General features: G+C 37.5%; 1 protein-coding gene across 1 annotated transcript in view; it reads right to left on the reverse strand.

Annotated features, from left to right (window-relative positions):
• Positions 1-5322: 5322 nt before the first annotated feature.
• DCHS2 (dachsous cadherin-related 2) overlaps positions 5323-26270 on the reverse strand; it is a 335957-nt gene continuing 315009 nt past the window's right edge. The window contains exons 18-21 of the mRNA XM_059923955.1: positions 13990-14120; positions 10995-11281; positions 9910-10042; positions 5323-7949 (exon numbers count right to left, since the gene is read on the reverse strand). Coding sequence (XP_059779938.1) covers positions 5323-7949; positions 9910-10042; positions 10995-11281; positions 13990-14120 — 3178 coding nt within the window. The remainder of the gene's footprint in view (positions 7950-9909; positions 10043-10994; positions 11282-13989; positions 14121-26270) is intronic.

Genomic DNA, 26270 nt, shown 5'->3' on the forward strand with positions numbered 1-26270 from the left:
CTTTATAGCTTTTAAAATTTTTTCTTCATATAACACTTAACATTATTTGAAATTGTATTTTTATTTTTATCTCCCTCAAAAAAAGTAAATGCTATAAATTCACTGGCTTTATCTATTCTCCTGACTCCTGTATCTCCAGAGCCCAGATCCATGACTTGTCCACAATAGGTACTAAGTATTTGTTGATTAAACCTATGAAGTATTTCCCAATTATCATTTCTCATAACTTGTTACAGTACTTTTTATTGTCATAATAAAAAGCAATACTTTTTATTGCTTTTATATTTAAAAACGTCTTTCCTACCTCTATTCTATGCTTTTCTTCCAGTCCTTATGGTTTCATTTTAACTTTTACTCATTAATCCAGCTAGAAATCAGCTTTGTTTATGGTGTGAGAAGAAATACATCATATTTACCCCCTCCCTCAATTCCCCAGTATGCATTTATTATTGATAAATAATCTGTACTTGTTTAAAATATCACTTTTAACACATACTAAATATATGCATATATAGAATTTCCTTCATAAATTCCTCATATTGCTTATATTTTACATTTTAATAAGTTTTGATGTAAACATTCTAGGCATATCTACTGAACTATATTCTCTTCTCTTATTGATAGAACTTCATTCTGCTAGACATAGGGCAGTTGTGGTTTAATCCAGGAACTGAAATTAAATTAAACCAATGTGCTTAGTCAGGTAATGTCACTGTCTCAAACAATATGCTTTTGAATGTCATCTATAACTTGTTTCTATTATGTCTAAAACTCACAAGAAATGTATGTATATTGTAAGGAAGGGAGAAAGAGAAAACAAATCAGATTGAAGAAAGAATTGCCTGGTCATTTGACTTTATATAAGATATTCTATAATATTTTGATAGTCTCTTTACACTGACTTTCTCTCTCTCCTATGATTGGTTAAAATCACGGAACTATGTTAGAATTCCCACCTAATGGGGTCAAGGCTTATGCATCTCACCCTCACACTATGGTCCTGTCTGTGCATATTCACATATGTACTCATTCATTCTAAGAACATCTGTATTTCATAATACAGGTGGAGACCAGGCCTTTGCCCTGAGGGTTTACTATCTAACAACAAAATCCATGTATTTAGTTTTCTAACCAAAATAAGGCTTTCTCACTCAAGAGATGCACTTGTGCATCTGCTATTTATTTGGTACGCTTTCTCCTCTCTACTACTCATTTCACAGTTTTGGCTTAGCAAATATATTGGGTGAGATGAGGAAAGTTATATAGACCAAAACAGTAGGAAGTGCTAAATTGTCATTAAATAGCCAAGTGCCAAGTGTCTAAGAGAAAGAAATAGTCTGATACTCCAGTCATTTTGGGTTGATTCTTTCTACGATTGCCATAATTTTGTTTCTAACAGACAGATTTCTTTGATGAATATGGAATCAAAATAATTTATGTCACCAGAATTCAAATAAAATTGACAATACTTGAGAACAAACTATCGACTATGCCTATATTGTGACTTAAAAGTTATATAAAATGTAACATTTTAATATAAAATCCCAATTACCAAGCAAGTGCTCATTTTTATAAAGGATGAGCTACCAGAAAAAGACTAGGTACTAAAATTCCATATTCTGTCCCAACTGCCTTCTGAACTTTCATTATTTGGTATGAAGTCACCAACTTAAAATCGTGGCTCTTGCAATGCCAAAGTTATGTAGAGTGGGGAATAAGGTAAGGCAATCATTCCGATTTTGTAATTCTTTAATTCACCAAAAAGAAAAAAAAAAACAAACCCACCCCACAACAAATTCAAGTGCTTATGGTCAAATGCATTCTAGTTCATTGTCACCTAGCTTTAGGTTCACAACTTGATAAACCTAAATTTTCAGATGATGGAGGGAGAGACTTGAGAGGAGCTGATAAGAAGGAGAAAAGAAATTACTTAAAAAAGAGAGAGATTCCTCAACAAGACGAACCAGGAAGGGCAAGTGACTCAGCAAAATCTTTACACTTAAAAATTTCTTTTTACAAGTCCTTACCCTTTTGCCTTCTTGTATTTCTTTATCCATGCCCTAAACTATTCCTTTTCAGATTTGATCCTCTATTTTCTCTTCTGTCCTTTGTTCCTTCTCTCTTTTCCTCCTTCTCTCCCTCCATCTTTACAATGGATGAAAGCTACTTTCAGTGACTCACACTGGAATGCTCGGTTTGGGTCATAAGCAACACTTCTGCAACTTTCCTGGTCCTGGCATCCCTCTTGGATAGAATGATTATCAATACAAACTCTCTCCAGCTATGACCAAACAGATAGCTCTATAGTTTCGAGCTCAATGGAAATAAACCCAATGAGCTTATCCATGACATCACGTGAGAATCCACTAGCCACATTCACTCCATATCTTTCATTGCTCTGAAGTGGGTTAACATCTTAGATCTTCTTAGTTATGTCTTGCTTTTTTTTAACTTAAAGATAAGGTATGTGTAAAGGGTCAAAACAAAAGTAACAAAACATATGTTTGGATGGAAAGAATTTTTAAATTAATAATTAATTTTCATCACCATAACTTCTGGAAAACACAGAAAGGGGGACTCTGAAACTGAGGGTAAAGGTGCTGAGAAACACAAGCCCTGTCTCACCAGGACATCTATCATGGACCAAGTGTGCACACCTGTAAGCAGCTGGTAGTTTACAGTGCATTATAATATTTTTAAAGAACAGTTAAATGATCAAATCCCTAAAGATGCCGCATTTTTCCCTTTCTTTGCCTGGGAATCTGTTTTGGAAGCTAACTCCATGATTACTACTAGGACATGGAATTTTGATATCCATTTGGTCCTGATTTACACCAGTATTTTTAAGGCTGCCAACGAGAAAGTACAGAATTTCAGGCAGGCAAAATTCCACAAGAGACAACTGTCTTTTATTTTATAGCTTATGCATTTGGGGCTTAATATGATTTTCCACTAACAAGTTCTGTACCCCCTCCAGAGTGCTAAAGCCGGTGTGTAGATCAGCAAAGTAACACAGAACATATGAGGCAAGTTAATATTAAACTTGAAGGAAAACTGTACAAATTATATTGTTTACTTAGGAAAAAAGCACTCTAGTTGAAAGGGCTGACATATGATTTACTGCAAACACTTAACCAGCATGTTCACATTTTTACTCTGAACCCTACTGTAATAGTCGTTTGGCGGTGGTGTGGCTTTGGATACTGTATTAATAAAGTCATCAATTAAAAATCCACTAGATGTTGGGAAGGAATAACTCTAAATTCTTCATGTCTTCTGTTTTTATTAAATGTCTAGAAAAAAATGCAGAATCATGTCCAGAATGAGGAATAAAATCACTGGCAAATAACTTATGGAAGAGTTAGATAGACAGCTTTTTAAGCATAAGTAAGGAAGAACCTGTTTAATTAAAAACAACAGAATGTTCTTGCTTCCTAGAAATAATTCTGTTGCAAAACAAAACTTCCATGTATAATTAGAAAAGAAAATCAGTAGAGCATTTCTTCGTATGCTCAAAGGAATCTTTCGAAGGAAATCAAGGCGAGAATAAACATTGGAACACTGTAATAATTATTTTTTTTTTTTTTAGAAAAACCATGAAATCTTCTTCTCCGGATGCCATGAAGAAAAAGAGAAACAAGCATTCATCCTTTAATATTTAAGCATTCCATGACTAAATCACTTTCCCTATGATTCCAGACTTCTCCAAAAACCTTCATGTTTCATACAATTTCTAATATATACTTGATAAAATCAGCATAGGAACTCTTAGAATTATTTATCTACAAAACTAGATATCAAACATGGCATCCTACAATGTTTTTCAGTAAAGAGACATTAGTCATCCCACATAAATTTACAGATGAGGACTACTGAAAGAAAACATAAAGGAAATATTCCTATAGCTGAATCCCACACTAACTACTAAGAAAACCACACCAGATGCCCTCTAGACTCGACATTAGAATCCTAAACTCTTACTCCAAAGCCTGGCCACGTTGCCTACCATGGATGACTTTTGGACCAGCCTCATCAGGATGTGCTCTGCTTTCTTGGAGGGGATAAGAATCTCTGACAGATTCTCAGGCTCACCAAACAGAAGGAGATAGCATTTTATATATACATATATATATGGACACCACACAATACCACTATATTTCTGAAACAGTAGTTGTACAAAACAGAATTATTTTAACCATGTTGCCAAACTGTTCTGCCTAATGACAGTTGAAGCTAAATATGAGTATAAACAAATGGTAGAAAGACTTCTGACATCCATTCTTAACTTTTATAGTAGGAGTATTTATATAAAAAAATCTTCATAAAAAATGTATTGCTACATTACTCTATGAAATTTATTATTAGCAAATAACATAATTTTATCTGAGTGAAAATTTCTAAACTGACATTGAGTGGATAAATTATTTCTCACCAAAAGTTACTAAATGTAGAAGAAAATAAAATGAAGAAATATACACAAATTAATCTTCAGAGTTTAGTGTCTGTACCCGTACCATGTTACAAGACAGAGCATTGAAAAAAAAAATCATTTTATTTGTAAAGAAGGCCAAGGAAATATGTCTTCGATGGCAGACAACCACACATTATTGCTTTTATCAATACTGGCTCTCCATTAAGAACACGCATTTCTGTTTTATTTAGTCAAGAATAATTTTCTTATTTGGCACAGAGGTATGATAAACTTCATTCTTAATTTCTCATTAGATTTCCAAAAGACACCATAGTAAATTCAAATTATGGCTAAACTCCCCAAGTGTGGCTTATGGGGAAAATGAGGAAATGCATCTCCAAGTATATCAGATCTGCAGAAAACTGTTTCACTTTACAACTTGTTTATCCTTCCAAATTTCCCCTCTCTGCTACTTTCTGTCCTACACTCATCTTTTATTCAGTCTTTACTAATTTGTTTTATAAATAGCAGAATAATCAGCAGTAAAGTGACCAGAATACAGTATACTTTATTTTCATTTATTTTCATATAAACGTTTTGGCAGTCAGCCAAGTTCACTGTGTCCTTTGGAAATCTAACCATACAGAAGACCAGGTGTGACAGAATATACACTACTTAATATATACAAACTTGAGTCCTGAGAGCAAAACATAAAGGTTAAAAGACAGGGTAACTTCTCATTAAGACTGAAACAAATTCTCTAAACTTAAATGAGAGGATTCTAAAAACCTAGACTAAATTATATCCCTCACTCATAGATAAATGAACCCAATCTCAAGGAGCTCACTTAGGAATGTTTTGTCCAATCATTCATGACCAATGGAGAGCAGGTGCTTGACATCACAATTGTTTTATATTTGAGCTTCATCTGCTGCTTTAGGTTCATGGCATGTACCACTCAGATGTGTTCCTAATAATTCTCCATCTGACAGCAGCGGGGTTATGGCAGGGGTCTGTGTGGTCAGCAGAGAAAGGGATGGAGAAAAACTGGGCGTCATGGCTTCCGGCAGAGAACTTTGATGATAGCGAATGGGGGAGTGTGGGTATTTACGAAGTCCCTGCCCCGGGGTTATGGCTGGCATTCTTGGTGGAACTGCTTTAATCCCGGGCTGGGCTACTGCCGTTATCAAAGGTGGTGGAAAAACAAAAGACTTCTTCTCCTTTGGAATGCCAGGCATATGTAAGTGCTCATCCTTTAGTTTTGCAATATCATTAAATACTGATGCAAGAGGTTGGAACTTGGGTTCCCAACTGAGGAGATAATCCCAGTGATAGTTGCCTCTTACATCATGATCAGAGTTTCTCTGGGTTGAAAGAGCTGCGCATCCTGCTTCTTGATCACCTGAAATAAAGACGGCCTCTTTTCTGACATCAACCAGGATGCCCACTTTTACCTCTCTCTTCTTTAGAGGCTGGAGTAAGACGTTATTTTGGACATAGGTAGTGCCACAGCCCTCTCCTTGATCTTCTTCCTCAAATGTATGGCTGGTTTCTGCTGTTTCAGCAGTGACCACCACATCAGTTTCCCCAGACAAACAAGAGAGCTGGTCTGACTCTGTTGGAATGCCGGAGTCTGGCACCCTGGACTCCCAATCACTCAGAGCTGAGTCAGAGTCCTTTCTGTAAGGGTGCTCATTTATCCTCTGGATTTCCTTATCTTCTGCAGTTTCTCCTTCCACAGAATAGTGACCTCTGGAGTTTGAGTGCCTGTACAGATGTGCAATGTCCTTCTCCATAATTCTTGTTAAACTCAACCATTCAGGCATGGAGTCCACGGGCACTACTTCATTATCACTCTCATTAGTTTTTTGGAAGGGTTTCAGCGTGCTGGCATCCCTGGTCGGTCTCACACTGATATCTAAGGATGATGATGTTTTCTTTTCTTCATAATTGTTTATTGCATCTTTTTGTTTATGTCTTAAAATCAGTACAATTAGAATGAAGACAAGTAACAAAAACACTAAAAAGGAGACAGTGAGACTGATCAAAAAGCTGCTAGCTGATTCTGTGGAGTGTTTTCCTTCCGAGGAAAAAGACACATTCACAAAAACAGTACAAGATGTAAACTTGGAGTCCGGTTTGGGGCTACGAGCAATTATTTTCATTTCGATGGTGTCTTCTTTGCTGACTTGACTTTTTATTAGGGGAAGGGCTCTACTTAAATAAATATTTCCATTAGTTTTATTTACTGAAAAGAAGGGAGATGGAGTTTCGAGAGAGTAAAGAATAACTCCATCAATACCAGCATCTGCATCTGATGCTTCCACTCTGCCAATCAACTGTCTTACATTACTCTTTTCTGGGAGGTTGAAAAAATATTGATCCTGAGTGAAAATGGGTTCAAACTCATCTCTCCCTTCAATATCCACCCAAACCATTAAGGAGGCTGTTGAGTCACCCTTGTCTTTGGCCTGAACTGTGAGGCAGTATTTTTTGTCATGTTCATAGTCAAGGACTTGCTGAGCATGAATATCCCCTGATAAAGGGTCAATGAGGAAGAGGTCATGATCATACGGCATCTCATGAGGGAGAGAACAGGGTGAAACTATAGAATAGGTCAAGTCTCCATAAGGACCTGCGTCAAAATCCAAAGCATTTACAGAACATATGGTGGAGAAAACAGGAAGATTTTCAGGAACAGCACAGTTCAAGTTTGGGAACATAAACTGAGGTGCATGGTCATTATCATCCAGGACATTGACAAACACAACTGCAAAAGAAAAATGTTTCTTTTCTTCATCTGAAGCTTGGACAGTTAAAGTAAATTTTATCATTTCTTCATAATCCAAAAGTTTAATCAAATAAAGAACTCCAGTTTTTTCTTCTAAGTGAAAATGCCCCTTCTCATTTCCAGAGATTAGGTGGTAGACGATTTCTGCATGTGAAGCCACATCACAGTCACTTGCTGAGACCACAGTGATGGGACTCCCTTGAGGGGTACCTTCCTTGATGTGGGCATGATATTCCAGACTGCTGAATGCAGGTGGGTTATCATCCACATCGAGTACTACTATTGACACAGTGGCTGAGGAACTCAGTGGAGGGCAGCCATGGTCAGATGCCAGAAGGACAAGCTTATGACTGGAGGTTGCTTCTCTGTCCAGATTGTGAATCAACACCAGGTACCCAACTTGCTTGTAAGTATATTCTGAATGAATGAAACTAGTTTCCACATGGAAATTGTTCTGTGAATTACCACTGATGATGGAATATTCAACATGAGTGTTTTCATGGGTCCAGTCATGGTCAACAGTTGAAAAGGTGACAAGTGTGCTTCCAATTGGAGTGTCTTCACTCAAGCTAAGATTATAATATTCTATTGCAAACTCAGGGGCATAATTGTTCACATCTTGTATTTCTATCTCCACTAAGGTAACAGCCTTCAGGTCAGGAATTCCACCATCACTGGCTTCAACAAGAAATCGAATTGTTGATTTTCTATCCAGAAGTAAGACAGGATTGATAGTATATACTGTGCCTGAAAAACAAGACATAGCCTTTCAATGTTGTGAAGTAAAATTTTCATGATCATCTTAGTCAGCAAATATTTACTAATATGTAACGATATCTGTTAGTTACAACCAAAGGTAACTCCAAACAGAAAATTTAGATTATTATATTTATACTTTTGTAACACTTAAGATTCAGAAATAATATTCATGGCATTCACGCTATTAAAAATGTGTGCTGCTTGAAGATGACTTTGCCACAATTTTTAAAAAATTTTATTTTTGTATAGTAAATTGTTCCATTATTACTTTTTAAAGAAAATATATTCTTATTTGAATAATTTATACCCCATTCTACCACGCATAGACACATGTATAGAGACATTCTGGCATAAAGATATTTATTCTGGAAATGCTGGATGGCACTCATGCAAGTCAAATGAAAATAGTAAATATGATAATGCAGACTTACAACTATTGCTTAATTCTAGAGATGCTTTTCCTAAAGCTCTTGTTTAATTCAGCAAGTGGATTTTTCCCCTATTGATGAAATATGTGTAATACATTTTATCATCTTAAATATAGAAATATATAATTTTTATAAGTATGTATATAACTATATTTTTCTAAGGAAAATGTGTTTTAAGTATGGTCACAAAGAAAGAATACAAAATGGTATCTTTTAAATGCCACATTTCAGTTTGGGTCCCACCATGAACTCAGTTGACGTGATAATATTCAAGATTTTAAAAACATTCTAATCAATGTAAAGTTTGTTGATAATGCATATCAAGCAAAAGTGTTGCCAGGATTGAGTGCTCAGAGGGACTACCTCACACTGCAAATTGTTGTGGCAGAGAGAGAGAGACAGAGAGAGGAAAGCCAAATTCCTGACATGTTCAAGTCCACACAGTAACCATTCATCTACAGGCTGTGTGGCAACATTACCTACTTCTCCCTGTTACCATACTCTGAGGGCCTCATACTGGTATTTTGTGACTAAATTCTCCCTTCAGGTAATCCTGAGGTTAACTTTTTTAAATTGAGAATATAATTGACATATAACATTATATTAGTTTCCGGTGTACAACATAAGGATTCGATATTTGTGTAACTGCAAAGTGATCAGCAGAGTAGACCTAATTAACATCGATCATCCATAGTTTGACTTTTAAGTCAGCTCTCACTTGTGAAACAATGCAGTGGTGGGTGGAGACGGGGAACACACAGTGTAACGTGTCCCAGCCATGTTCTTTCATAGCATGTGCTCTGCTAGGGACAGCACTTTGCTAATTATTCATCTTTATCAAATCTAGCTTTTAATGTCTACTTGCTGTTAAATTTTCTCTGTACAATGCTTAACTTTTCTAACCTGAAATCACTTGCCTGAATGCATTTCACAACCACAAATGTCTTGATCTCTGATAACAAAATGAAGAGCCTCGGGAGGCATCAAAGAAACCAGAACAGCCTCAATGGTTTTCACTTAGTAGAGATGCTCAAATAATTTTCCTTTTTGTTTTTGTTTTTTTGGTCATTTTTGAATATATGATGTTGTTACTGAACTTCTTGTACTTGGCTTGGAAAAAAAGCTTCTAAACTCTGGTAACATGAAGTCTTCAGTTCTAAATGAACCCCTTTGACCTCATTTTGATTCTTGTTGAGGCCTGGGCTAATTACCTCAACTGTGCTTGGTTGGCTGGATGAACTGGTATTTACTATACTGAGGTCTCTGAACTTCTGTGCATTTGCCAGCATTTAATCAGTTCCTTTTGCTTTCCAGCCACTGAGATGTTGGAGAAGAGAAATAGCACCAGGATCTGCTACCACGACATTTGACGTGAAGAGAAATAAGAAGGTGGTGTCTTTGATACCAGCATGTGGGGATGGAGGTGGGGGGCTATTTTATGCACATTTGGAAAGGATTATTTCAGGTTTCCACCCTGTAACTCAAACCTATGAATGCTAAAGCCACTATAAATAACTCACCATTTGTAGGATCAATTGAAAATGCCTTAGAAGAAGAAAGGATCCTGTAAGAAATGTTCTCATTGCTTTCCACATCTGTGGCCACCACGGTCAGCACTATGTGGCCCATAGGCACTGATTCGGAAATGGTGACCTGAGGGAAAAAGAGGGAGATGGGCACTGTGCTTAAAGGTTGTAGCTATTTTCATGAACAGGGTCAGAACCCGAGGCCCTTTTATTCATTTTGCTTATAGAAAGGACAGAGAACCTGACTTTTTTAGGCAGATTAATTTATAGAGTGGACATATTAAGAAGATTGTATTAGTAGTTCCAGAATTCAGAAAAACAAAAACTTTTAAAATTTTTCATTCAGTTTTGATTTTTATTATGAAAAATTTTCCTTCTAAAAATTATTTCTGTGTGGTAGAGGACAGCTAACGCATTTACTAATGTATTATTATACTGTACATTTTATAATTATGGACATTGTATTATTTAACAAGCCTTCACAGAAGATCATTACTTAGGTTAGCTTCTCTCCTGTGTTTACAGGTAAACCTTGCATTTGTTACATTCAAGAGTCCTGGAGCCCATATCCAAGTACTTAGGTGAATGCTATCATTGTCCTTACTCCTATAAACATACACTATGCTCTAAAATCTACAGTTTACACTGTACAGTTTTGTTCATGATTTGTTTCTGCAAAATGTTAATCAATATATTCAAAAATATATGCCTAGGAAAGAAAAGGTTTTCTCAAATTAAATGCAGATAATCCAAACTACCTTATTGTCTTATTTGTGGCTTTGCAAATATTAGGCAAGTTCCAATTATTATGAACAACTGGATCCCAATCCCTAAAAACTAGAAAAATGGTGACATACTTTCATATGATGTTTTGTGATACATACCTAAGAAATTGAATTGAATGTGATATTCAATTCCATACGTACTTCTATCCTCCATAATGTTAAATATAAAACTCTCAGCAACAACTTAGGCAGTAAAAACAGTGAATACTGTCTGTTTGTCTAAATTAGTGTCAACATTATTCCCTATTCTTTCAAGTTTTGGCTACAGTTTCAACATCTCTTTAAGTTATCTACCTGGTAAGAATCTTGAGAAAATACTGGTGGGTTATCATTGACGTCCAGCACATGGACGATGAGTGTCCCCTCCGTGTGGTGCACCAAATCTGAAATTTGGATATGCAGCTCATATTCAGTAGCTTCTTCAAAGTCCAGTGTTTTCACTAGCACCACTACCCCAGTGTTCCGATCAATAGCGAACTTAGTTCCAGGATTACTCTCTTTGACGAAACTGAAGATGAAAGCTGGATTCAAATCCACATCATGAACTGATATCTGAGTCACAATTACACCAGGCAAAGAATCTGAAATAGTCATGACCACTGTCAGTCTCCATTAAAATTCATCCTTTGAAATATTTTTCTTTAACAGTTCAATCCAAGCATTTTGATTTTAAGTCCAACATGATTTGCTATTTATTGGCATGATTTCTCATACAAGGCTCATTATGAACTGAACAAAAACTCTGAAGAATTTATGAGCCCAATAAAAGTGAAAATTTACCACTGAGTATGGAATTGAGGAAGTAGGGTATATTCAATTTTTATATTACGCTTTTCATCATATATTTATAACACAATTCCAACACCAAGAAACATTCTAAGCCACTTATTTGTACTATATAGTATCTATATCAAAACCATATATTAATGGGGATGTGGGTGGGAAGAAGGTTATTACTCAAAACATTAATACAAAACATAAATTTCCAAAAAGTAGGCAAGATTTAAATGAAAATATTTGGATACTGAAGTTAGAAATAGATACTTAGTTCCTTGTATTCATTTTTATAAAATTATTTCTTTTGAGTGGCACACACTGCTTCCTTCTCTTAAAATCTGACTCTCAAAATTATCAAGACTATAGAAAGCATATATCATACTAGTGATGAAAACAGATATTTAATATTATTCACCAAAAAAAATCACAAATAGATGACATGGTAAATGTCTTACATGTCATATATGTTCTCTAGCCTAAACTGCCAAGACAGGGACTTTGTTTTGGAGCTGACAGGTATGGTGCAGGTGGAAAGAAGATGCCAAGGCATTCAGAATAGTTCCACTGTGTGGGAGACTCATAATTTTCATGTTTCAAATTTGAACATTCTTGACATGCACCAACCACACTTGACCCCTTTCGGTATGTTTTGATTTATACAGCTTGTTCTTGTGATGTATTTATCCTGGGCACATTGCTGCATTTTGATTCCAGTGCATGTACTCTTACCTTCAGTAAAAGCTGGGAAAAATATATCCAATTGGTGAGAGGCGAAACTAGACAATTTTTTATTGGTAGAGTGTTTTAGATTTTTAAAAATATTTGTAGGTATCCTTATATATAAAAATTTCTGGAATATAGCCCTCTGTGAGCAGTGATGTTTATAATTTGTTTGGAAAGTGAACATAACAAAATGTTAGGAACGTTTTAGGAAGAAGTTGGATATTAAGAGTGAAAGAAGAGAGGATAGTGAAGGGCCACTATTTGCAACTTCAACTATAAAAAGTTGGGTTGGGTTTTACCAGTACAGCCATTGACCACGAACAACTTTGAGGTCACAGACTACGGAGTCTTCATATAACCCAGAGACCCAAACAATTAAGACTAATCAGAATATAATGTAAAACTTTGTATTTTCAGTCTCTACCATTAATGTGGTAACATTTTTCTGCAAATGTTGCAGTTTAGTTTACACTAGAGGAAAATGATAACTCTGTGTGAAGAACATCCAACTCCCTTCACTTATTACTTGTCATTAGTGTACTGCAAATAAAACTGAGCAGAACCCTATGGGGCTTTCCTGGGACAGATTTCGCCCCCCATGTCCTCCCCCTTTCTTTTGTCTGTAGAAAAACTTTAGTCAAAGAATAGATTTAGGGAATTCCCTGGTGGTCCAGTGGTTAGGACTCCATGCTTTCACTGCTGAGGGCCCGGGTTCAATTCCTGGTAGGGAAACTAAGATCCTTCAAGCCACGTGGCATGACCAAAAAATGAAAGAAAAATAAAAGAATAAATTTAATCAGAGAAGTGAGGAAATACACAAACAAAGGAAAAGTAGTCAAACAGGACAAAATCATAATAGTTCAGTCATTAAGCATGGTCAAGGACCTTTAGCTCCTCCTCAAGGGCTATAGATAATATTCTGGGCCATATTCTTTAAGCTGTTTTGTAGATACTGAAACCTCTACCAGATGGAAGAAGTTAACTACATGATGGCCAGTCTGTAGCCATGACATAAGCTGCCACAATTCTGAGAATCAGCCTCAAAGAAATGGGAACAAACCGACCCTGGAACTGAAGATTAACTGGGCTTAAAGCAATCAAGATGATGCTGATCAGATGATGCTGATCAGACCACCACATGACCAATTTCAACATGATCCTCAGAGCTGACTGTGCTGTTCTGCACGTAGTCCCCTCCCTCTGGCTATACACCCATGAAACTCCCCTTTAGAAGCTCTTGCCCCCTGATCAGCAGTGGGGAATTGGCCTTTGGACACAAGTATGTTTTCGCCTCCCAATTACTGGCCTCCTGAAATAAAGCAGCCTTTCCTTTCTACCAACACTTGCCTCTTGAGTTTGGCTTTCGAGTGGTGAGCAGCCAGACCTGAGTTCAGCAACACAAAGACTAACAGAGTTATTAGTCTAAGAACATCACTTCCTCTCAGGGGAGCTTTAGGGTGAGCAACACAGTCAACAAAAGATGCTCTTCATAGAGATTTCACTTTTAAGCAATGTCCATACACAAAAAGAAGCTGTGTGGAATGGTGGTTTGACCTTGGGAAACCAGCCTCCTGCTGGTTTGAATGCAAATCCCAACTTTAACTTTTAACTTCTTTGACGTTTGATATTTAACTTTTGACCCTCCATTTTCTATTCTGTAAAATGAAGATAAAAAGTATTTATGTTATGTGGTTGTTGAGGATTAGTACTTATATTTCACATAGCACCCAGCTGAAAAAAATGGTAGATGATATTATACAAGTTTGATATTTCAAATCACCACACTTACTTTCTGCAACTTCCACTGCTTCAGAGGGGAGAAAAGCCGGGGCATTGTCATTGGTATCAGTCACTTGTATCTTGATCACAGTTGTACTAGAAAGCCTGGGTATCCCTTTATCTGTGGCTTGTACAATCAAGCTGGTTTGGAAAAGAATCAAGGAATGTTATCCATCATTCAGAGAATAAGAAAGCAACATAAATATGAAATATCCAGTTTAAAATTTAAAAATGAGCTGACTAGCTACTTTTATGTCTCCCCTGACTTTTCTAAATGGCATCATTTAAAATTTATTTCATAAGAATGGTAGCCTGAAATGTATTTGTTTTTGACACATTTAGGGAATCAAATCCAAAGACTAGGGATCGTGAAATATTTAAAACAGATGAACTCTCTCTAGGCGACCGACTGTAAAATTCAGTCCTTTCTACTAAGAACAACCTAAAAAGTACAAACACCAGCACCTGTTTTTTAGATAAGGAGATTGCCTCCAGCCTGGACACATGGCCTGGGTACTGCTACATATTTCCATGTTACTGCACTAACAAAAGATAGAGCCACTAAAAGATTGCTTTGTATTATTATTTTTTCAGATCTAAATTGCAAATCAATCAAAATTGTGGAATTAGGAGAGGGGACTGCCATGAATAATACATGTGCAAAAGAGGCACTATTGACTAGGACTATAAAGTAGAGGTAAAAGTCCATGATTTGAAAGAATTTACACTCAGTGATTCAATCTCTCTCAGATGATGGTACAACTCACTACTCCAGCAACCAACTTAGAAACCTGATTAGTGTCTTCAACTTCTCCCTTTCTGTCACCACCCTGACAACATCCAACTAGTTATGAGTCTTATAGATTTTACCACCTGAATATGACTTGGATCAGTGTCCCCATCCATTTCACTCCTACCTTCAGAGCCTCAGATGGGCTGATCAACCATCTTGCTTTGCAGGAACTGAAAGGTTTCCCAGGGCATGGGACTTTCAGTTTTTTTAAATCAGGACAGTCCTAGGCAAACTAGGACAAGTTGGTCATTGTAGCCTCATCCCCTCGTCATCTTTACCTGGCATTCTGTGTATTCATTATATCTTTTCTCAACTGGAGTACTTGTTGCTCATCAATCTGCCTACTGCAAGTCTCACCTGCTCCTCTTCACCCCCCACATTGCAACTCCTCAATTGTTCTATCGAAAATCCTGGTTTGAAAACCTGACTCCCCTATTTAAAACCTTTCCTTAGCTTTCCATGTCTACAAGAAGTAATACAAGCCTTGCGCACATACACATGACCTTCTATGACACAGCTTCTGCCTGGAATTCCGGTCCCTACACCATCTTTGTCTTTCAAAGCTCACATCTCTGTAAGATTTCACTGGCCTCTCATCTGATTTAGATGCCCCTTTCTCTACCCCATAGCACCCTGTACATTCTGCCACCATAGCAATCATCACCCTTTCTTCTTAATGATTTGTCTGCCTCTCCTATAAGTTCCTTGAGGGTAGATGTCCCGCCTTATTTGATTTTCTTTAATACATTTTGAGTGCTGGTTTCTCAAGATTTGCTCAAGATTATAAATGTATCAGATGACAGAGCCAGGATTCAAGCCCAGATCCTGGTTGACTGGAAAGCTTGTGCTCTACTATATGATACTTTTCAATATGCCTCTCTTACTGTGTATATATCACACCCTAATGTATAATCATTAGCTTTTCACTCCCCTCTAAACCCTATGAGTTCCAGGAGGGTAGCTGAGTAATAAAGTAAGCTGTCAATCGGAAGATGTTCTTCATTTCAGAAGTGGAATTAGTCTTAGCCAATTGGTGATACTATCTTTTAAGAAACTGAGACTTGGAAGTTGACACACTTCTACTTTATTTTCCATTGTTAGCTTACCTGATAAGTGTTCTTTATCTCCCAACCTTAAATGTTTAAAATGATGTAAAATAAGCATCAACTTTTTGATGGTTTAAATTCCACTTAGTAGCAAATGATCACTGCTTATCTATTGCTCACGAAGAACACAGGCTGCGTTCTACACTATTGAAGTTGGGACATCAGTAGAACAACTATTTAAATTTCACATTTCTAGAGCATAGGAATAATTCCATGTAGAAAGTTTATTTTGTTAGCATGAACATAAGTCAGGTACACGTGGAAAAATTTTACTAAAAATAATCAACTCATCATGTTCTCTGTCCCTGCTGCCTGACCCTCCCCAATGTCATACTAAAGTCTCAGCCAAGACATCAAAGTTATGGCTCTGTTGATTCTTCCACTATAGCCATAACCACTCTTATTTTCACAGTATTACAACTTTAGGGGTTCCATGTAATGCCTATGTCAGGTTAAAAAAGCAAGATTCTTTGATATAGAGAGAAATATGATTCTGTTTCAAAACAAAAGGACAAGTCAATGGTTTGAAGAACAAATGAAAAATTATGAAGGTAGATCCACTGAAATTCTACACATAACTTCTAAGGGACCTCCAGTTTTCTGTGACGGCTCCTTGGCAGGTTTTGTAAAACTCTTAGCTGGTTCCATGTTAAGTTTGTTAAACTCTTAGCTGGTCCAACTGGTTCCATGTTCCAGAACTGCTGCCCTGATTAGTGTATCAGCAGAGACAATAAATGAAGCTGACCAGATAAAAACAGTCCCATTCTAGTCCCATAGTTCTCCTACTCTACCACTGATGGAAAGCTGCTTCTTACCATGTTAAAGTTTAAATGAGGCTTTGACCAGGCAGAATCTTTTCTGATTGCCTTAATACTTAAGATGGTGGTAGAGGATTTTTCAAAACTCTCTCTCAACAATATATTAAATGTATACCCAGAATTAAGTGTTCCTACTGAAATTCCAAGAGAAACAAAAATATCAGCCAAAATCATAACATCTCTGAAAGGAAGAGCTATGACTTCTGGTTATATCTACAAACGTTTTATTTCCTCTTCCTCTAGACATTCTGCTGTAATGATGGTAAAATAATTTAAAATAAGGTATATGTTGATAAGGCTAAAAAAGAAAATGTGAGAAGATATTAGTGAGTGGAGTGGGGGAGAAATTTCAACAAATTTCTGGAAAATGCAAGCAGATTGAGAAGTGGTTACAGATAAGTGGGCCAGAGGAAACCATAGATTAAAATGCATTCTGCATTTGTAAAGAGATAAAGATGAGTGAGAAAAAGATTTGCCCTCATATAACCAAGGAGAAGCTCAAAACATGGCAAAGGGCAGGGTGAGATATCAAGCTAAAAATAAAGATTCTTTTAAACTCAAAATATGGAACAATCACGTCCCCTTGCCCATTGCTCTTCACTCCCAGGCAAAACAATGTCTAATGTTCTTACTAAGAGTAAGTAATATCGAGGGACTGTCCCTGAAGAAATGAAATCCCCTCCCAAAGGGAAAAAAAAACCTCTCTCTATATACCATTATTTGTATGTCTTCCTGCAAAGTAGTCAGGTTCTTCTCTGGTTCATCTGAAAGCCAAGTGTGCTGGTCAATGAGATCCACCCAGAGATTCTGACTTTGCTATTGCCTCACCTAGGACCAAGGATTGTTGGCTACTTACAGAAAGTCTCCCACATGAAAAAGACACTGTAAAATAGACAAAGGGAAGAAATAAACCTAAAGGATGCAGAGATCTTGAAAGAACAAAAGACAATGTAAAAACAATTCTAATTAATGTCCTTGGAGAAATTAATAAAGATAATGCATAAAACAAGAACAAGATGCTATGGAAAAGCTCAAAGATCAAGGAAGAGCTTTTAGAAATAAAAAACATAAAATATTCAAAAATTTTCAAACCAAAAAGTGAAAAAGAAAGTTTAGAAGGCTATAATTAAGAAAATCTCCCAGAAAAATAAAACAACAAAAATAAACCCACATACAACAAGAAATGGAAAGTAGGGAATAAAACATCACTGACAAAGGATCAATCCTGGCAGTCTAACTCTTGACTGAATAGGATCCAGGAAAAAGAGACAGGGCAAACTAAACAAATAAAACAAAACAATAAACAAAAGGGAGATAATTATCAGTGAAATAATACCAAAAATAGAAACATTTATCCTCATTAAAAGAGCATACCAAGTACTCAGCACAAGGAAAGACCCACACCAAAGTACATAATGACAAAATGTCCAAACACTGTAGATAAAGAAAATAACCTGAGAATTTCCACAGAGGATGGAAAAAACAAATCATATACCAAACACATAATTAGAATGGCATCAGATTTCTCAATATCAAAACTGAGTTTTAAAATATAACAGAACAATGCCTTTAAAAATCTAAAAGAAATGTTCAGCTTCTATATTATCCATTGCATAAATCACATGCGAGAGTAGAATAAAGGCATTTTCAGATGTTCAAGAACTCAGAGAATTTACTTCCTTGGCACCTTTTCCTACAAAACTACTGGAAGAGAAAAGTAAGAGAAAGACACGGGATCTGAAAGTCATAGGCCCAACGTAGGAGAACAGTAAACCAAAGTCACAAGTCATGGAGTCCAGCTTTGCAGCGGGCTTAGGGAGCCACACTGTCCAGCTGGATCAGGAGGGCAGAAAGCAGTAGGACTGAGGTCTCCAAGGAACAGAAGACTTCACAGAATATTTGATATGAGAAGCATATCAGGGGAGAAAGATGAGTGGGCATGTCTGACAGAGCTAATGGAATATTTACAAGGAATTAAGTACATGGATATAGCAAATCAGGTGAGCAAAAAACAAAGATAATCATTAATGCTGGGGATAAGGGGGAGGGTAAGGAAGGAAATATAATTATACAGTATGACCTGGCTCTGAAGTAAACACCTGTATACTCATTTTATGTAAACACTGATTATTGATTAAATTAATAGTGCTATGAATACAAAGAGAGAATTGGATGTAAGAAGGTAAAAATATTAAGCCTGAGAGACCTTCAAGATGGTGGGGGAGTAAGACGTGGAGATCACCTTCCTCCCCACAAATACATCAGAAATACATCTATATGTGGAACAACTCCTACAGAACACCTACTGAACGCTGGCAGAAGACCTCAGACCTCCCAAAAGGCAAGAAACTTCCCATGTACGTGGGGAGGGCAAAAGAAAAAAGAAAAAACAGAGACAAAAGAATACGGAGGGGACCTGCACCTCTGGGAGAGAGCTGTGAAGGAGGAAAAGTTTCCACACACTAGGAAGCCCCTTCACTGGTGGAGACGGGGGTGTGGTGGGGGGGAAGCTTTGGAGCCACAGAGGAGAGCAAAGCAACAGGGGTGTGGAGGGCAAAGCAGAGAGATTCCTGCACAGAGGATGGGTGCCGACCAGCACTCACCAGCTTGAGAGGCTTGTCTGCTCACCCACTGGGGCGGGTGGGGGCTGGGAACTGAGGCTCCGGCTTCGGAGTTCAGATCCCATGGAGAGGACTAGGGTTGGCTGAGTGAACACAGCAAGGGGGTTAGTGTGCCACAGCTAACAAGGAGGGAGTCCGGTAAAAAGTTTGGAAGTGCCTAAGAGTCAAGAGACCATTGTTTCAGGGTGTGCCAAGAGAGGGGATTCCTTCCCTGTCTGCCCACAGAAGGCAGACCACTGCCTAAATGAGCTCCAGAGGCAGGCATAAGCCACCGCTATCAGCACGGACACCAGAAAAGGGCATGAAACGCTAAGGCTGCTGCTGCTGCAGCCAACCAAAAATCCTGTGTGCAAGCACAGGTCACTATCCACACCTCCCCTCCTGGTAGCCTGTGCAGCCCACCAGTGCCAGGGTCCCATAATCTAGGGACAACTTCCCTGGGAGAACACACAGCATGCCTCAGGCTGTTGCAAAATCATGCTGGCCTCTGCCGCCCCAGGCTCACCCCGCATTCCATACCCCTTCCTCCCACCAGCCTGAGTAGCCAGGGCCCCCTAATCAGCCTCTCCTTTAACCCCCTCCTGTCTGGGCTAAGAACAGGTGCCAGAGGGCAACCTACATGCAGAGGCAGGGCCAAATCCAAAGCTGAATCCCAGTAGCTGTGCGAACAAAGAAGAGAAAGGGAAATTTCTTCATGCAGCCTCAGGAGCAGCAGATTAAATCTCCACAATCAACTTGATGTACCCTGCATCTGTGGAATACCTGAATACACAACGAATCGTCCCAAAATTGAGGTGGTGGACTTTGGGAGGAATTGTAGAGTTGGGGTTTGCTGTATGCAACTGACTAGTTTCTGATTTTTATGCTTATCTTAGTATAATTTTTAACGCTTGTTATCATTGGTGGATTTGTTTATTTGTTGGGTGCTCTCTTCTTTTTTTATTACTTTTTTATTTTAATAACATTTATTTTTTGTTTTAATAACTTTATTTCATTTTATTTTATTACTTTTTTTCCTCCCTTTTCTTCGAACTGTGTGACTGGCAGGGTCTTCATGCTCTGGCCAGGTGTCAGGCCTGAGCCTCGGAGGTGGGAGAGCTGAGTTCAGGACATTGGACCATCAAAGACCTCCCAGCCCCATGTAATATCAATTGGTGAGAGGTCTCCTAGAGACCTCTGTCTCAACGCTAAGACCCAGCTTCACTCAAGGATCAGCAAGCTCCAGTGCTGGACACACCATGCCAAACAACTAGTAAGACAGGGACACAACCGCACCCATTAACAGAGAGGCTGCCTAAAATCATAATAAGGTCACAGACACCCCAAAACACACCACCGGCCATGGTCCTGCCCACCAGAAAGACAAGATCCAGACTCATCCACCAGAACATGGGTACCAGTCGCCTCCACCAGGAAGCCTACACAACCCGCTGAACCAACCTTACCCACTGGGGGCAGACACCAAATACAACAGGAACTATGAACTTGCAGCTTGCAGAAAGGAGACCCCAAACACAGTAAGTTAAGCAAAATGAGAAGACAGAGAAATACACAGCAGATGTAGGAGCAAAGTAAAAACCCACCACACCAAACAAATGAAGAGGAAATAGGCAGCCTACCTGAAAAAGAATTCAGAGAAATGAAAGTAAAAATGATCCAAAATCTTGGAAATAGAATGGAGAAAATACAAGACACGTTTAACACGGACGTAGAACTAAAGAGCAAACAATGATGAATAACAAAATAAATGAAATTAAAGATTCTCTAGAAGGAATCAATAGCAGAATAACTGAGGCAGAAAAACGGATAAGTGAACTGGAAGATAAAATAGTGGAAATAACTTCCACAGAGCTTAAAAAAGAAAAAAGAATGAAAAGAATAGAGGACAGTCTCAGAGACCTCTGGGACAACATTAAACGCACCAACATTTGAATTATAGGGGAGCCAGAAGAAGAAGAGAAAAAGAATGGGAGTGAGAAAATATTTGAAGAGATTATAGTTGAAAACATCCCTAATATGAGAAAGGAAATAGTCAATCAAGTCCAGGAAGCACAGAGAGTCCCATAGAGTATAAATCCAAGGAGAAACATGCCAAGACACATATTTTTTTTTTCAAGACACATATTAATCAAACTATCAAAAATTAAATACAAAGAAAAAATATTAAAATCAGCACGGGAAAAGAAACAAATAACATACAAGGGAATCCCCATAAGGTTAACAGCTGATCTTTCAACAGAAACTCAGGGAGCCAGAAGGGAGTGGCAGGACATATTTAAAGTGATGAACAGGAAAAATCTAAAATCAAGATTACTCTACCCAGAAAGGACTTCATTCAGATTCGATAGAGAAATTAAAAGCTTTTCAGACAAGCAAAAGCTAAGAGAAATCAGCACCACCAAACCATTTTAAAACAAATGCTAAAGGAACTTCTCCAGGCAGGAAACACAACAGAAGGAAAAGACCTACAATAACAAACCCAAAACAATTAAGAAAATGGTAATAGGAACATACATATCGATAATTACCTTAAATGTAAATGGATTAAATAGTCCAACCAGAAGACATAGACTGGCAGAATGGATACAAAACAAGACCCTTATATGTGCTGTTAAAAGAGACCCACTTCTAACCTAGGGACACATACAGACTGAAAATGAGGGGATGGAAAAAGATATTCCATGTAAATGGAAATCAAAAGAAAGCTGGAGTAGCAATTCTCATATCAGACAAAATAAACTTTAAAATAAACCTATTACAAGAGGCAAAGAAAGGCACTACATAATGATCAAGGGATCAATCCAAGAAAAAGACAAAACAATTGTAAATATTTATGCACCCAACATAAGAACACCTCAGTACATAAGGCAAATGCTAACAGCCATAAAAGGGGAAATCGACAGCAACACAGTAATAGTAGGGGACTTTAAGACCCCACTTTCACCAATGGACAGATCATCAAAAATGAAAATAAATAAGGAAACACAAGCTTTAAATGACACATTAAACAAGATGGACTTAATTGATATTTATAGGACGTTCCATCCACAAACAACAGAATACATTTTCTCCTCAAGTGCTCATGGAACATACTCCAGGATAGATCATATATTGGGTCACAAATCAAGCCTGGGTAAATTTAAGAAAATTGAAATTTTATCAAGTATCTTTTCTGACCACAACGCTATGAGATCAGATATCAGTAACAGGAAAAAAACTGTAAAAAATACAAATGCATGGAGGCTAAACGATACACTATTAAATAACCAAGAGATCACTGAAGAAATCAAAGAGGGAATCAAGAAACACCTAGAAGCAAATGACAATGAAAACACGATGACCCAAAACCTATGGGATGCAGCAAAAGCAATCTAACAGGGAAGTTTATAGCAATGTAATCCTACCTCAAGAAACATGAAAAATCTCAAATAAGCAACCTAACCTTACACCTAAAGCAATTAGAGAAAGAAGAACAAAAGAACCCCAAAGTTAGCAGAAGGAAAGAAATCATAAAGATCAGATCAGAAATAAATGAAAAAGAAATGAAGGAAAAAATAGCAAAGATCAATAAAACTAAAAGCTGGTTCTTTGAGAAAAGCTGTTAAACAAAACGATAAACCATTAACCAGACTCACCAAGAAAAAAAGGGAGAAGACTCAAATCAATAGAATTAGAAATGAAAAAGGAGAAGTAACTACTGACCCTGCAGAAATACAAAGGATCATGAGAGATTACTACAAGGAGCTCTATGCCAATAAAATGGACAACCTGGAAGAAATGGACAGATTCTTAGAAATGCACAACCTTCTGAGACTGAACCAGGAAGAAATAGAAAATATAAACAGACCAATTACAAGCACTGAAATTGAAACTGTGATTAAAATTCTTCCAGCAAACAAAAGTCCAGGATCAGATGGCTCTACAGGCGAATTCTATCAAACATTTAGAGAAGAGCTAACACCTATCCTTCTCAAACTCTTCTAAAATATAGTAGAGGGAGGAACACTCCCAAATTCATTCTACAAGGCCACCATCACCCTGATACCAAAACCAGACAAAGATGTCACAAAGAAAGAAAACTACAGGCCAATACCACTGATGAACATAGATGCAAAAATCCTCAACAAAATACTGGCAAACAGAACACAACAGCACATTAAAAGGATCATACACCATGATCAAGTGGGGTTTATCCCAGGAATGCAAGGATTCTTCAATACACACAAATCAATCAATGTAATACACCGTATTAACAAATTGAAAGATAAAACCCATATGATATATATACGGAATCAAGAAAAAAATGGTTCTGAAGAACCTTGGGGCAGGACAGGCATAATGACACAGACGTAGAGAATCGACTTGAGGACACAGGGAGGGGGAAGGGGAAGCTGGGACGAAGTGGGAGAGTGGCATGGAATATATACACTACCAAATGTAAAATAGATAGCTAGTGGGAAGCAGCTGCATAGCACAGGGAGATCAGCTCAGTGCTTTGTGACCACCTAGAGGGGTGGGATAGGGAGGATGGGAGGGAGATGCAAGAGGGAGGAGATATGGGGATATATGTATATGTATAGCTGATTCACTTTGTTATACAGCAGAAACTAACACAACAATGTAAAGCAATTGTACTCCAATAAAGATATTTTAAAAACAACCTATATGATAATCTCAATAGATACAGAAAAAGCTTTGGACAAAATCCAACACCCATCTATCATATAGACACTCTCCAGAAAGCAGGCACAGAGGGAACCTAATTCAATATAATAAAGGCCATGTATGACACCCACAGCCAACATTGTTCTCAATGGTATAAAACTGAAATGATTTCCTCTAAGATCAGAATGAAGACAAGATTGCCCACTCTCAACACTATTATTCAAAATAAGTGTGGAAGTTTTAGCCACAGCAATCAAAGAAGAAAAAGAAATAAATGGAATCCAAATCAGAAAAGAAGTAAACCTGTCACTGTTTGCACATACATGATACTATACATACAGAATCCTAAAGATGCTACCAGAAAACTACTAGAGCTAATCAATGAATTTAGTAAAGTTGCAGGATACAAAATTAATGCACAGAAATCTCTTGCATTCCTATACATTACTGATGAAAAATCTGAAAGAGAAATTAAGGAAGCACTCTCATTTACCATTGCAACAAAGAGAATAAAATACCTAGGAATAAACCTACCTAAGGAGACAAAAGACCTGTATGCAGAAAACTATAAGACACAGATGTAAGAAATTAAAGATGATACAAACAGATAGAGAGATATACCATGTTCTTGGATTGGAAGAATCAGCATTGTGAAAATGACTGAACTACCCAAAGCAATCTACAGATTCAATGCAATCCCTATCAAACTACCAGTGGCATTTTTCACAGAACTAGAACTAAAAAGTTCACAATTTGTATGGAAACACAAAAGACCCCGCATAGCCAAAGCAATCTTGAGAAAGAATAGCAGAGCTGGAGGAATCAGGCTCCCTGACTTCAGACTATACTACAAAGCTACAGAAATCAAGACAGTATGGTACTGGCACAAAAACAGAAATATAGATCAATGGAACAGGATAGAAAGCCCAGAGATAAACCCATGCACGTATGGTCACCTTATTTTTGATAAAGGAGGCAAGAATATACAATGAGAAAACACAGCCTCTTCAATAAGTGGTGCTGGAAAAACTGGACAGGTACATGTAAAAGTATGAAATTAGAACACTCCCTAACACTATACACAAAAATAAACTCAAAATGGATTAAAGACCTAAATGTGAGGCCAGACACTATAAAACTCTTAGATGAAAACAGAGGCAGAACACTGTATGACATAAATCACAGCAAGACCCTCTCTGACCCACCTCCTAGAGAAATGGAAATAAAAACAAAAATAAACAAATGGGACCTATTGAAACTTAAAAGCTTTTGCACAGAAAAGGAAACCATAAACAAGACGAAAAGACAACCCTCAGAATGGGAGAAAATATTTGCAAATGAAGCAACTGACAAAGGATTAATCTCCAAAATATACAAGCAGCTCTTGCAGCTCAATATCAAAAAACAAACAACCCAATCCAAAAATGGGTAGAAGACCTAAACAGACATTTCTCCAAAGAAGATATACCGATTGCCAACAAACACATGAAAGGATGCTCAACATCACTAATCATTAGAGAAATGCAAATCAAAACTTCAGTGAGGTATCACCTCACACCAGTCAGAATGGCCATCATCAAAAAATCTACAAGCAATAAATGCTGGAGAGGGTCTGGAGAAAAGGGAACCCTTTTGTGCTGTTGGTGGGAATGTAAATTGATGCAGCCACTATGGAGAACAGTATGGCAGTTCCTTAAGAAACTTAAAATAGAACTACCATACGACCCAGCAATCCCACTACTGGGCATATACCCTGAGGAAACCGTAATTCAAAAAGAGTCATATATCACAATGTTCATTGAAGCATGATTTACAATTGCCAGGACATGGAAGCAACCTAAGTGTCCATCGACAGATGAGTGGATAAAGAAGATGTGGCACATATATACAATGGAATATTACTCAGCCATAAAAAGAAACGAAATTGAGTTATTTGTAGTGAGGTGGATGGACCTAGAGTCTGCCATACATAATGAAGTAAGTCAGAAAGAGAAAAACAAATACCATATGCTAACACATATATATGGAATCTAAAAAAAAAAAAAAGGTTCTGAAGAACGTAGGGACAGGACAAGGATAAAGATGCAGACGTAGAGAATGGACTTGAGGACACGGGGAGGGGGAAGGGCAAGCTGGGACAGAGTGAGAGAGTGATATTGACATATATACAATCCCAAATGTAAAATAGCTAGTGGGAAACAGCCGCATAGCACCAGATCAGCTCAGTGCTTTGTGACCAGAGGGGTGGGATAGGGAGGGTGGGAGGGAGTTGTAAGAGGGATGATATG

This window comes from Balaenoptera ricei, chromosome 5 (assembly GCF_028023285.1).
Source record: "Balaenoptera ricei isolate mBalRic1 chromosome 5, mBalRic1.hap2, whole genome shotgun sequence".
Lineage (NCBI taxonomy): Eukaryota > Metazoa > Chordata > Mammalia > Artiodactyla > Balaenopteridae > Balaenoptera > Balaenoptera ricei.